This window comes from Hippocampus comes, unplaced genomic scaffold, assembly GCF_001891065.2.
Source record: "Hippocampus comes isolate QL1 unplaced genomic scaffold, H_comes_QL1_v1.1 scaffold82, whole genome shotgun sequence".
Taxonomy (NCBI): domain Eukaryota; kingdom Metazoa; phylum Chordata; class Actinopteri; order Syngnathiformes; family Syngnathidae; genus Hippocampus; species Hippocampus comes.
Window position 1 is genome coordinate 1,353,311 of NW_017805135.1, and position 14,376 is coordinate 1,367,686.

Genomic DNA, 14,376 nt, shown 5'->3' on the forward strand with positions numbered 1-14,376 from the left:
TATTTAAAAAAACTATCTTACCTTTTTAACTGTTTGCCTGACAATCTAGCCATCTTACTTTCTAATCCCACCCTTATGTACATGTAAATTTAGTTGAAATGAAGCTTTGTGTGACAGCTGTCTGTTGGGCTACATTGATTGGTACTATGTACTTGGTTGGAACTCTGACTTTGATGCGCTTTAAAATGTGTGAAATTAAAAGTATGAATTTCCCAGTTTTCTTAAATGCAGCCTCTCTATCTTTAAACTGAACAGCAGAACATGAGTATTCATGGCTTGGCTGTAAATATGTAAGTTTGTTTAATTTAGTTTTTTTAAACTGACTGTTCAAGAACACAAATTATTTATGTATCTCATCCTGGAGAGGATGATGTTAAAAAAAATTATATATAATTTTTTTTCCCCATTGGCTTGTTCCATTGCACCCGAATCCTAATGTTTAATTTATGGTGGAAGGTCACAGCTCCATGGATTACCTCGCACATTTGCGCAATTACATTGCTCAGTTAATTTATTCATCAACCTTACACCACCCTCCGTTCTGAGCACACGTCATGTATATTGATACATCCAAACCCCCCCAACTAATTAACAGTTGTCCTTTAACTGTTTTAAATATATATTTTTTATATTTATTTTTGGGGGGGAGAAGCAGTTAAGTCAACCTGCATTTTTTGTGGAGAACACTTCATTTTTTATTCATTTAAAAACATTTTTGCATCAATTATACGCTGAGTTTCTCTATTTGTGGGCCGGGCAAGTCCCGAAACCCCCAGCAATAGCAGGGGTCCACTGTATTGGTATGACCTATAAAGTGCTTCCAATTTATCTGAAATTTCATCTTCAAAGATCACTCGTAAATTACTGACTAATTTACTGGTACTCTAAAAGATTGACGGGTTGACTAGCCAACTTACTAACCAACTTTTAAGTAATAGACTTACAAGCTAGTCATTAGCTAGCTAACTGACTAGCTTGTAAGTCTTCATCCCAACCACACAATCATCAGTATACGTTGCAATGCATTCACAAACCTATAAATGTGGTGGTTCTTAAAAAGAAAAAAAAATAAAATCAATCGGTATTTGAACACAGCTGTACTGTCTTTCAAAGAAACATTGCACTGCTCTGTTCAGGTATAAGGCAATGGCTGCATGGCTAAAAGAGCGGCATTTAGTGGCGGATGTAAGCAAGTGCACCCTCTAAATAATGGAGAACGTCAACTGCATTTGTTTGCAAAAATCACATTTTATTCAGTTATACTACATTTGTTTTTGTGTCATTTGAATACCTACTTCCTGAGGTGGTATTTTAAAACTGATTGATGTTACTTTTTTTTTAACTGCATCATGATCAAGCTTTTATGTGTTCATCTTGTGTTGGTTGATTGTTTAGTTTTGAATATGTCCAGAGAGTTGTGGTGGATCAAAATTTTTGGCTGCACACGAGCGGGCTGAAAGGTTTGTCTGAGTCGCTCATGAAGGCCTCAATCTCCTCCACGGTCCGTGGGACACAGGTAAGCAACTCAATGCCATCTGCAGTGACGGCGATGTCATCTTCAATGCGAACCTGCCAGGATGATTTCAATAGGACGCAATCAATAGAAACATAATTAACGTTTACACACAACATAACAATACACTAAAACTCAATAGGGTGCAGGCCAACAAAATGAAGGAATTCAGATTCTGGTGATGCCCTCAAATTTCTGGATATTTGACTGACTGGATTACTGACTAAGTAGCTAACAACGGTGTTACAATTTCAGAGATCTACTTAGCTGCCAAATTAGCTGATCAACGTACTTTCAATTTTTGACTAACTGAATAACTAATTAAGTTGCTAATGAAAGCAGAAAGTGGTTAAAGAATATGCCGAGCAATGACTTGACTGACACTTGACTTAACTAACAAACTAACATGCTAGCTCAATAATTACATACGCTTTTTTGAGTGAAATAAGCAATAATCAACATCCAAGCCCTTGCTGACCTTGGTATAGAGCGAATAAATACAGGCTATACTGACCCCGCCAAAGCCTCTGAAGCGACTGAGCACTTGGTTGTTGATGAAGCAGTTCTTCGTGGGGTCGGCCAGGGCCTGATCCAGCAGGTGGTTGATGAAGTAGATGCCAGGCTCCACGGTGAGCACCATGCGCTCCTGGACCAGGCGGCCCATCCGCAGACTCTTCAGCCCGGGCTCGTCGATGCGCTCCACTCCCTGCGGGACACCTACGTTACCGCACGATCCAACGGCTTCTCAGCATCCACCGAGGACTGCGCTCTCACCTCGGGATAACCGCCCACATCGTGCACGTCGATGCCCAACAGGTGACCCAGACCATGTGGCATGAAAACGGCGCCAAGGTGGACTTTCATCATGTCTTCCACGCTGCCCTGAAGAATGCCCACTTTCACCAGCTCCTCCAGGTGGACACGGTCAGCCAAACGGTGCATGTCGGTCCACTTCACACCTGGACATTTTTACATGGTTAACTATTCTGATTGGAAAATAATCATACCTTTTCCATATCAGTGATTATCATATTGGTATAATGAAACAAAAGTAATTGGTGAACACATGTAATTTGGTTGAAGAGACAAATAGACCACCTATACTCCTTTTAAAGAACTTAAAGAACACAATTTACTCAGGTGTTTTAAAGCCAACAGAAGTATTTTTACTGACTGACACACTAGCTAACTTCACCGAACTGACTGATTAAATATTGAGCTGCCAACTAACAAACTGACTGCGAGGAAGTAAATAATCGATGGACTAGGCAGTTAATATTTAATTCATTTGAATCCTAGACAACTATCAAACTTGTTTGCTCACAAACACAGTGCCGTTTTCTAATGTTGACAGTCGTCATAGTATCACCTGGTCTGATGGCGGCCATGACCGCTCTGGATGCCTTTAGGACTGCCTCGTAGATGGCCCTCTGGTCAGCGGTGAACTTGCCATTGGCGGGGAAGGAGCATGTGATGTCTGACGAGTAGCAGTAGTACTCGCCACCCATGTCGAACAAACTGCAGGAGGGAACACCCCCCCCCCCCCAAAAAAAAAATATCTTTCAATTTGTTAGGATTTTAAATCTGTTTTCTTGTAAGGAATAATAGAAATATAACTCATCCCTCCAAGTGTCCAAGTGTCACCATCATAAGACTTAAATAGTACACGGATGTTTCGGACAATTCAGATATTTAGTTCTGAAGGTCTAAAAAAAAAGAATAAACATTTTAGCACTCACCACATGTCGCCGTCCATTATGGTTTTATCGTTGGGAGCCCCAGCGTGACCGTAATGCAGGACAGAGGCATTATTGCCCCTGTGGGTCACACAGTCAAACATCAAACTTCATTATAGAGGTAAAAACACCACGATTTACTTTGAAATAAAAGTTCCTAATTGCAAGTTGAGATGTATGGAACTCGACTTGCCGCATCACTTTTTTTTTTTTCGTTTGTAATTGTCACACTAGGGTAACAAAAACTTTAACATTGCTGTCAACTCTCAATATGACATCCAAAGAACTGTCACAATCAGTGAAGCAGGTCATCCTTAGGCTGAGAGGCTGAAAGTTGGCAGCGAAAGCACGTCTTGTTGGGTTCATTTCAAATCAAACCTAAAAAGATGATAATTGTGTCAATGTCCCGATATTTACAGACCTAAGTATTCTAGCTCAATAGCAAGCTAGCTAATGGCAAAAACAAGTACCGTAAATCAGTGTTTATAGTACGACGTCCAAACTTCCTTTGATGACAATTTGTAACGTTCTGTAACTGAAATTATGTCCAATCACAGGCATATCTTTGTGAATATGTGGCTTGAATCCCAAATTGGACAACATTAGTGGAACTGGACTTTCGTGGTTGCACTGTAATTAGCAAAAGCAAGTTTAGGTTTAGACTTTGGTACATGAATACTCTGAAGGGAACTAATTAGCTTTTGTCCATCGGTGTCAAAAATGTCGAGTACATTGCCTCTGACGACGTTATTTAAAGACAAAGTTTGGACATGGCTCAGGTTGTTAATCAAGATAAAGCCTTGTTTGTAAACACAAAGTTAAGCTAATAAGCAGTAATCCCCGAGAAAAACTCATTACACGCGGCCTTGGATACACAGTAGAACAGTGTTTGATTAGCAGCTGTTCATGCGTAACCATGTCACTAATTAAATTTTAAAGCACAAGCGGAATCCATTTTATTTTTGTTTCAATATTGCCAACGCGTTATAAAGAGAAAGCCCACTCACGTTCCGCAGATGCAAGTGTACGAGGTGTGCCGCATTCCTCCTTTAGTGTAGCAGTAGTGCTGGAACAGGCTGAAAAGAAAGAAGATACATGGTATATAATAACTAAATGCATAAATAAAAACAATATTAAATTAAATTAATGAACAAAAATCTGCAAAACTGATAGTGTGCATGCGGCTAACTGATTTCTAAAAAGATTCATCGTTGGCGAACTAAAACTTAGCATTCTGATAAAGATTTTATTTTATTGAATATTTAGGGAACTGAACCACCTATCTGACTGGATGACTAACTAAATAAACGATTTGACAGCCTTTTTAGTCAGGTAACATAAAGGAATGAGCCTACCACATAACTATTTGACTGAGAAAACAACTGCCTAGCTTGCTGACTAGCACATTATTTTACGTGTAATTTGAATAAAGAACTTACTATTTGACTGGTTGATCAACTAGCTTGACAATTTACTTTTCATTAACTAAATAACTTATTTTATATAAGTCTACTACTGACTAACTCGAGAGTGACTTAACTAACTGGCAGGACTGTACTAATTCATTGTTTGGCTGACTAATTGGTTAGCTATCCTACAACAGTACGTCATGTAGTTGGATGATCATTGCTTGCTCGCTAGCTAGCTATTTGACAACCGTAGCTAAATGAGTAACAGAATCCTACTTTTACTATTCAACTGACTGACTTTACAAGCCAATGTACTACAATGAGGTCAAATATTGTAACCAACTAATTAATAGCTAGCTACAAAACATTTAGGTGAATGATGGATGGATGGATGGATGGTATACGTTTGATAACAGCTATTGTAGACTCACTGGCCACTTTATTAGGTTCAGAAAGACAACTTAATGAGATCCTAGACCCATAGGAAATATTCAACCTTTAAAAGGATAATGAAGCTGCCAGAGTTGTCATTTGACAGTATGTTAATACAGTATTGTGGTGGTTAGATTTTAGATTCCGATAGACCTACTCCTGACTTTACCTTTCCATTTCATATTCTTTTTGTCCAGGTTTCACACTCTTCATGATCTACAAAAACAAAAAGACACATGCTAGTGAGTAACAGGCTACATACTGTAGATGATGTTTCTGCTTAAAGATGCTACTTACAATCTTGTGGGCTTCGCTGGATACCTTGTTGGTGTACCTCAGGACCTCAAGCTCCATGTCCGTCTTAATCAGGCGGCTGCAGGGTCAAAGAGAGACAAAGAGCGGACCGATGCCATTCAAATCTGTCAGCAGGAGTAAACTGCGCATATTAACAAATCAGTTTGTTAAGAGGCGCAGTTAATTCCAGGAAGAAGTTGGAGTGCCACCAAGAAACCGTGCAGTTCAGATGTGCTCTCCTAATAGGTATCCTGCAGGAAGGACATAACCAGACATGTTCTCTTCAAATGTCATGGAGAATCTTTCTTTTTGTTTTTTTTCCTTTCTTTTGTGTCAAACAAAAACGTCACCTTCCTAGCTTTGCTAATACTCACAAGGTGCACCCGAATCTTTCAATATGGAGTCCTTCTGTACTAGGCCACTTTCTGTACATTGATAAACATACACTACCGTTAAACAATTCATTCGGGAAAACTTTTTTGAATTCTTTCCCTGTATTTTTGCATCTTCTTCCCCACCATGATATCAATAGTCTTCATCTTTTTGTCACCTTTGTTCCTAAAATCAATGACAATGCGTGCACGTTATCATTGTGCGATTTCGGCACGTGACGTACTGCGTGTCGGAAAATAATAAGAAACAAACAAAAACGTCGTGGGAAAACGGAGAGTGAAAGGGCAAGGCATTAGTGCAGAGCCATGTGATAAATGGTGGGGGGTTGTTGTTTTGCCATGCGGTAGAAACGTTGCCTCTCTCGACAGGGGGTGTGACTCAAGAGCATTCCGCCTCATTTTGGCCAGAAATGTCAATTCATCTGATGGCCCCAAAGTCTAATGCAGGGAACAAGCAGACGTGCACGTATTCAATCACGACTAACCGGCTTGAGGATGGGGGGATGGGGTGTGGGGTGTGGGCAAAACAAACCTGCCTCGTGAAGATTTCGATGACTTTGTCACAAAAGGTCGACTGAACTTTTAGAACGTGAACAGAGAAACAAGGATTTTTTTTTTCGTTGCTCAGTGTGAAATTCTAATGAAGCCAAATTACAAATTATAGAGGCTTAAAAAAAAAAAACGAATTCAAGTTTTCCTTTGTTCTAGGTCACTTAGAATTACTAAAATGACTTCTATTTGCTAAATGTCTGAAGACTTGGAGAAGGACTTTTGTTTTTTTTTCATGCATGTCACAACTTACCATTCCACAATGACTGGGTGCAGCAACATGTTGTTCACTTGGAATCTGAATCAAAAGAAAGAAAACAAAAGTAGCTCAGTTAGACAATACAAGACCTTTACATTTAATGGCCTTTCTTTAAAAAAAAAAAAGAATCATCATAAGATGAAGTTCATGATGCATATTTAATTTATTTATGTGTTTGTAACCCGTCCTTGTTTAGTTGCTTGGTCATCGCCTGATGCCAAACAGCACCAAATGCACTCCCACTGCCCACCCATCTCCTCGACCTGGTGTTTATCCGCACTAGGTGGAGAAGAGAAGGCAGAGGAGCTCGAAGATGCAGAGGATTTTTATTTTTTTTTTTAAATGACCAGAGAGCAGCAACGCTTGTTTACGTGACTAAAATTCTGCTTGAAAACACATAAAGCAAAATGCCATGAAAGCAAACCTACTTGCTAATTCCTTCAAAGGAGGCTTCCCGGCTGACGCTCCCGCTGTCTGTGTTCTGTCCTCGCTACAACACACGCACACCGACACACACACACATGCACAAAAAAAATACACAACATGAAATGTTAAATGCATCTGCACACCAATGTATAGTTAAATTAATTACCATCTTCGACTTTTATCAATCAAGTCAGAGTTTGTGTACGTCAACAGCAATAAAAAAAAAATAAATTATTATAATAATTGTATTCTCTGCTGACTAGTCTGAGCAAAATGCAGTAACAATTTATCATACGCGCAACCGTACAATTGTTGACTAATTACCTTTATAAATGTTGTAATTCTAAAAGTGGTCGTATTATACTGGGCGTTACAGCATTATTTCTCCCAGCCAGTTAGTCAGTGGGGGAAAAAAAAACCATGACAGTTGTAGTAGGAAGATGTCATTCTGTGGTATGACCGCAACGTATGACAACAATAAAAACTGCAAAATATTTCAACATTATTCTCATAATTTATAGTCGTGCCTTTTTCCCCTCCAAAATTCCAGTTTTATTCTTGTAAAATTCAATGTGGAACGATTCAATTCGATTAAATACGATCCACCTGCATCTTTAAAATCAAACATCGATTTTTCCTGGTTTGAACCGCTTTTGTTACACCCCTGGAGGATCGTGTAGGAAGAAATAAAGCAGCATACCAATGTGAGGAGCACGGCTGGTTTCAGCTTGCCCAGGACTTCAGCAATCTGAAAAGCAAAAAAAAAAAAAAAACCAATGACAAATAAGACTTTTTGTGTACACGCGCACACACATTGCAAAGTGAGACTCCGGTTGCCAGGTGTCGCCGTGGCTCTGCAGCACCAACGCAATCTCAAATCACTTTATTGTTCATCCTGCAGCCCAAAATGTCAGGTGACATTTTCCTGACACAACTGCTGTCCGCCCGGGGAGCGTTCCAACGACCACATGCCTTTAATTTTACACACATGAGCACCGGTGAAGGTCGTCTCGATTCACAAGCACCGTCGACACAATAAAGTGGAGCCGGTCTGTCTGAATGGTGGAGGCGAGTAATTTTACAGCGATAGACTCTCCAAGTGAACATATACCTGAGGTGCCCATTTTAAATTGCTGAGCACCTCAAGGGTATCCAAAACAATCAATAAATTCATGAATGAAAATGCATCATCTGCTGAAGCACTTGGCCTCACCCACCGAGGGCAAAAGAAAAGAAAAAAAAAATCACCATCAATAAGACACTTTTGGAGGTTTTAAAAGTGTGTTTTACACCTTAGTGAGAAGAACCTGAGGTCAAAGAACATTATGGAGCAAAACACTTATCAAGTCGAGCCAGACGCAACATTTTGACATGTGCTTGTGTAGATTTAAAAAAAAAAAAAAATAAAATACTTACGAAGGTCACGATATTGACGTGGTGCTTTTCTATTGTGCTTTATAGTGCAAGTCCCTGCTGGCGACACTTAAGGCGGGCGAAAGCCGCTATTATGGCGTTTTAGTCTTTGGAAGGCTCCCGCCGTGACTGTCACAGAGGAAGTGGCGGAAGATTGACGTGGAAGCCTCCCCCCCACCCCAGGCGGGAATCGCACGCCTCAGGGAAGCCGCAAGAAAAACTCAATTCTTAAGCAGCGAGAAGGTCATTGTGTAAATTTCGCAATGCTAATGCTAATGAAGGCTTACTTTCAAATTCATAGATCAGAGCCCTTTAAGACTTCGGGGATCCATGAGAACCCCGGGTAAGGCAAAGTTAAAAACGTAGACTTACATCACAGGTGTATTGCACCTCGTCAACAGCATACTTCTTCCGGAAGTGGTCTTTGGAATAGATCCTGTCAACACAACAGGCTCACATTACTGTTACCCCAAACACTCCAGCTCCCAGAAAACACAAAGACTCACTCTCCCATCCATGTGGCGTAGCTGTCAGGCAGTTTTGGAACAAACAGGATGGATTTTCCGGAGTCCACTTCAATAACCCCATAGCAGTCAGCCTCAGTCACCCCAAAGGCCCAATGGAAGAAAGACTCCTGAAGTAAGAAAGTGCACAAGAGGAAAACAAATGTACCACCTACCCCATTTGTGACGATAATATTTTTCTAGGGCTTGACCACAGCCTGGTGATTTCAAGTAATGCAGCTTTGCGAATCAACCACCAACCTGCCTGAAGAGGAGGTCCGTGTCGGTGCAGTGCCTCTGCTGTTGCTCGCCGCCCTGCAGCACCACAACCGAGGAGGACTCCACACCTTCTTTGGCTCTCAGCTCGCAGCACAGACGCTCGCGGTTCTTTGCGAAAAGCTCGGTGGACACTCGGAGGGTGTCATTACCCAGCCAGAAGCACGGTCTGAAAGCAAAAAATAAATAAATGAATAAATTACATTAATAAAAAATGGAACAAACATATTTATGGGGAGCTGAAATGGGATTTGAAAGAAAAAAAAAAAAGAATTGTTTTGTCAGTTTGTTTGTAGGACAATTGTAATTTATTGCGTCCTATTTTAATGACCGGTGCAGGGTTTGTTCATTCTTGGGTCTTTTTATTTTAAATGCTTTATATCATCATTTTCTGTGTTCAGCAAGCTTTTCAATGAAACAAACATTTTTAAACATTAGCGTTGTGCGCCAATTACGAACAGTTGTACGCTTTTATTAACGAAGGAGGGCCAATGTGTCTATTAGAAGAGCAGCCACGATTTCAGAAAAGCCAGTCAGGTGCAGTGTCACTGCATGTATACATTCATGTGAGTACGGATCAATAACTGGTCTTTAAAGGACCCCTGGAAGTACAGAAAGGTCCTCAAAATTGTGATTTATTTAGCCCAGGAATAACAACAGCAACGAAGCAACCCAGCAATTTTAAGAGAGCCTTGGCACCGCATGCTCAGGCCCTAATAACAGTGTTTACGAGGTTTATGGATCGACCTTGAGTACAGTCCAGCGTGCAGGATCAGATAGACTGTGTCTTATCAGCAAAGAGAGACTTGCTATCTGACCCGCCGTGTTACAAGCTTGTCAAAGTACTGCCTTAATCTTTGCACAGTCGGGGTGACTCCTCACACCACTTCAAATGTTATTATGTCATATCTGATGGATTATCTACACGTCCTGGCAACACGGCGGGAGTAAGGGTGAGGGGGGCAGCATTGCTATGAACTGAATAACTACCCCCACAAAACATCAAGGTCAGACTTTGTGTGTGTGGGTGTGTGTGCGTGTGTTTTCTTACAATAGTAAGCCAATCAGCTCAATGATTACATCACATAATAATTAAACACATTCACTGACAGAATGAGAGGGTTTATCATAAAAAAAATACCCCTCCAAAATTGTAATTTGACTTTTTTTTAACAATGACTATTGAGAGCCACCTTTTTAAAATATGTGGATCGATATAAAAGAAATATAAATTACAGATTTAATGCTAATGAAGGCTTACTTTCAAATTCATAGATCAGAGCCCTTTAAGACTTCGGGGATCCATGAGAACCCCGGGTAAGGCAAAGTTAAAAACGTAGACTTACATCACAGGTGTATTGCACCTCGTCAACAGCATACTTCTTCCGGAAGTGGTCTTTGGAATAGATCCTGTCAACACAACAGGCTCACATTACTGTTACCCCAAACACTCCAGCTCCCAGAAAACACAAAGACTCACTCTCCCATCCATGTGGCGTAGCTGTCAGGCAGTTTTGGAACAAACAGGATGGATTTTCCGGAGTCCACTTCAATAACCCCATAGCAGTCAGCCTCAGTCACCCCAAAGGCCCAATGGAAGAAAGACTCCTGAAGTAAGAAAGTGCACAAGAGGAAAACAAATGTACCACCTACCCCATTTGTGACGATAATATTTTTCTAGGGCTTGACCACAGCCTGGTGATTTCAAGTAATGCAGCTTTGCGAATCAACCACCAACCTGCCTGAAGAGGAGGTCCGTGTCGGTGCAGTGCCTCTGCTGTTGCTCGCCGCCCTGCAGCACCACAACCGAGGAGGACTCCACACCTTCTTTGGCTCTCAGCTCGCAGCACAGACGCTCGCGGTTCTTTGCGAAAAGCTCGGTGGACACTCGGAGGGTGTCATTACCCAGCCAGAAGCACGGTCTGAAAGCAAAAAATAAATAAATGAATAAATTACATTAATAAAAAATGGAACAAACATATTTATGGGGAGCTGAAATGGGATTTGAAAGAAAAAAAAAAAAGAATTGTTTTGTCAGTTTGTTTGTAGGACAATTGTAATTTATTGCGTCCTATTTTAATGACCGGTGCAGGGTTTGTTCATTCTTGGGTCTTTTTATTTTAAATGCTTTATATCATCATTTTCTGTGTTCAGCAAGCTTTTCAATGAAACAAACATTTTTAAACATTAGCGTTGTGCGCCAATTACGAACAGTTGTACGCTTTTATTAACGAAGGAGGGCCAATGTGTCTATTAGAAGAGCAGCCACGATTTCAGAAAAGCCAGTCAGGTGCAGTGTCACTGCATGTATACATTCATGTGAGTACGGATCAATAACTGGTCTTTAAAGGACCCCTGGAAGTACAGAAAGGTCCTCAAAATTGTGATTTATTTAGCCCAGGAATAACAACAGCAACGAAGCAACCCAGCAATTTTAAGAGAGCCTTGGCACCGCATGCTCAGGCCCTAATAACAGTGTTTACGAGGTTTATGGATCGACCTTGAGTACAGTCCAGCGTGCAGGATCAGATAGACTGTGTCTTATCAGCAAAGAGAGACTTGCTATCTGACCCGCCGTGTTACAAGCTTGTCAAAGTACTGCCTTAATCTTTGCACAGTCGGGGTGACTCCTCACACCACTTCAAATGTTATTATGTCATATCTGATGGATTATCTACACGTCCTGGCAACACGGCGGGAGTAAGGGTGAGGGGGGCAGCATTGCTATGAACTGAATAACTACCCCCACAAAACATCAAGGTCAGACTTTGTGTGTGTGGGTGTGTGTGCGTGTGTTTTCTTACAATAGTAAGCCAATCAGCTCAATGATTACATCACATAATAATTAAACACATTCACTGACAGAATGAGAGGGTTTATCATAAAAAAAATACCCCTCCAAAATTGTAATTTGACTTTTTTTTAACAATGACTATTGAGAGCCACCTTTTTAAAATATGTGGATCGATATAAAAGAAATATAAATTACAGATTTCTTGTTATAATCTAAATGTTTTAATATGGGCTTTACATATATACAGGACAGGGATCTAGAAAGTGATCATATCCCTGTTACTATTTTCATTATATCCTAAAATAGACACCACACACTAATAATAATGATCATACTAATAGTGAGACTATTTTTAAGAAGATTTGTGAATTCAAACTGATAGGGTTTCCATATTTAATAAAATTGACATAAACAATAATAATAAAGTTTCCGTGAGGGGACCCTCCCAAGAGTATAATTGATTGATTGAACAAAAATCCATCCATCATCTGAAGTGCTTTATAATAATAATAATCATAATAATAATAATAATACTGACAATGATAACGTAAAATAATATTTTTATGATAAATAAGAATTGAGAATTTAAACATAAGAAGAAACTAAGACATAATGGCAAATCTATATTTACAAATGCACAATACATCGCTCCCAAAATATTACAAGGAAGAAATTGTTCTAAAAGTATATTTGTTTCTTTTTCATCTGACTTGTAACTGCTGTAGGTGAACTGTCATTATTTTTATTTGATACTTGGAGGGTTTTTTTTTTTTTTGACGTCTGAGAAACCAGTGGCTATAGATCAAGAACGCAGCACTACAGGAGTATAATTTAATAGTGTTTCACATTCTATAACTGTATAATTCCTGTAAGTTATTTATTTGGGTAAAGATTGTGTTTTTAATTAGTAATTGGACATTGAACTTTTGTTGTGAGGTTGCATACGGCTTTTGACAGCCAACTTACAACAAACGTCTGAGAAAGCGTGACGCTGGTATCGAGGCGGCACAGCATTAAGAATATCACTTCTAAACACAGTGGCATGCATTTTAATAAATAATAGAATGTGGTGGTGTTGTCCTAAAGTAAGATGTAAAAACTCACTGCGGCGCTGCAGCCATGACGACGTTCCGGTTTCCACCAAGTGTCACGTGCTAGCGGAAGTCACGTGGTTTTCTTCCCTTGACGCGAGGTGGTGCTGCGTTCATAATAATCGGACTTTAGCGTTTTTTAAATGGCCTGACGACATTCCACAATGAAAGTAGTGCTTTTACTGTACATCGAGCGCAGGCTGATTTATATAATACTGTAAATATTCGTTATTAAATGGTCTTTGTACAGGACAACATGCTCTTTTCTACAATTCAGCCCACTGGATATTTATCACGATTAATGATAATATTAATCTCATATTATCATAACATATATCTACTGTGAGGCTTCTGTTGAAACTATCCCTTACAAATGGTTAATTTAGTAAACAGTCAATTGTATTGCATTGCATAGTAACATTATGTTAAGCTGGGTAAATATGATGCCTGCGCATGACACGTTTCAGATTTTACAGTGGAACCTCAATTTAATGGTGGTGGCGTACTCCGTCAAAGGTTGGTCAAAAACAACTGCTTACCGTACCAAAACCTGAATACAGTACTGTAGTATGTTCGGGAAAATCAAACAGGTCTGTCACAAATATTTTCCTTACATGTATTAACATAAACTCAATTTAGTCGACCATGTGAGGTTTTACCATGCGGATATCGCACAGCCTTTCATCTCTTTGTGTTTTCTTCACAGTAAGCTGCACACCTGTTGTAATACGCGTGCCACTTTTTAATTAAAAAGACCAATAGTGCAATTAAGAAGCCTGACCTTATGGCATCACATTGCCATGATGCTTTCAGCTGTTTTTTTTTGTTGTATTTGCGTCAGGTGCCGCACGGAAATGAAACGACCTGCTGCCTCCAGTGTAAATGAGCCAAACGCGCGGCCAGAATTAAAAGCCGCTGGTCTGTGTAATTTAAAGGCAACAGGCAACTTGTTTGTTCTGCTTTGAGGATCATTCATTTGCGAATGTTTGCCCAAGTGGGCCGTAGAACTTCACTAATGCACATTTGTTTCGATGCAATTACAAACAAAACCCATTAGGCAAAAGACTTTTGGTGCACAATCTCATGAGTCCAATAAAGATGTATATCAAAAAAAGAAAAAAAAAATGCTGATTTTGATTGACCCGGTCATAGAGACAAATATTTCATTTCTGGGTCTTTTTTTTAACCATCTGTGAGGACAGACTGGCAGTTGTAAGGTTGGTTTGAAATGAGATTTAAGTGTTTTGGAAATCCAATGTGGTTCTTAGATTAATACAGGCATTTACATT

The 14,376-nt window shown here is 39.8% G+C and overlaps 1 protein-coding gene across 1 annotated transcript; it reads right to left on the reverse strand.

Annotated features, from left to right (window-relative positions):
* Window positions 1–1,341: 1,341 nt before the first annotated feature.
* On the reverse strand, window positions 1,342–13,178 carry pepd (peptidase D). The gene is made up of 15 exons (XM_019866776.1): window positions 13,101–13,178; window positions 10,941–11,124; window positions 10,683–10,810; window positions 10,549–10,612; window positions 7,711–7,758; window positions 7,013–7,074; window positions 6,579–6,623; window positions 5,388–5,463; window positions 5,260–5,306; window positions 4,257–4,325; window positions 3,253–3,330; window positions 2,883–3,031; window positions 2,288–2,472; window positions 2,028–2,219; window positions 1,342–1,569 (listed from the first exon to the last, which is right to left on the reverse strand). Exons 1-15 carry the CDS (start codon window positions 13,115–13,117, stop codon window positions 1,426–1,428), a joined length of 1,488 nt encoding a protein of 495 aa, XP_019722335.1. The 5' UTR covers window positions 13,118–13,178; the 3' UTR covers window positions 1,342–1,425.
* Between the last annotated feature and the right edge of the window lie 1,198 nt (window positions 13,179–14,376).

Excerpts from the sequence above, each read along its gene's own strand:
- pepd (XM_019866776.1), bottom strand. Across the intron at positions 7,759-10,548 it reads AGGTGCAATACACCTGTGAT|ATTGCTGAAGTCCTGGGCAA; the intron begins GTAAGTCTACGT and ends TTTGCTTTTCAG. Across the intron at positions 3,032-3,252 it reads ATAATGGACGGCGACATGTG|TTTGTTCGACATGGGTGGCG; the intron begins GTGAGTGCTAAA and ends TCCCTCCTGCAG.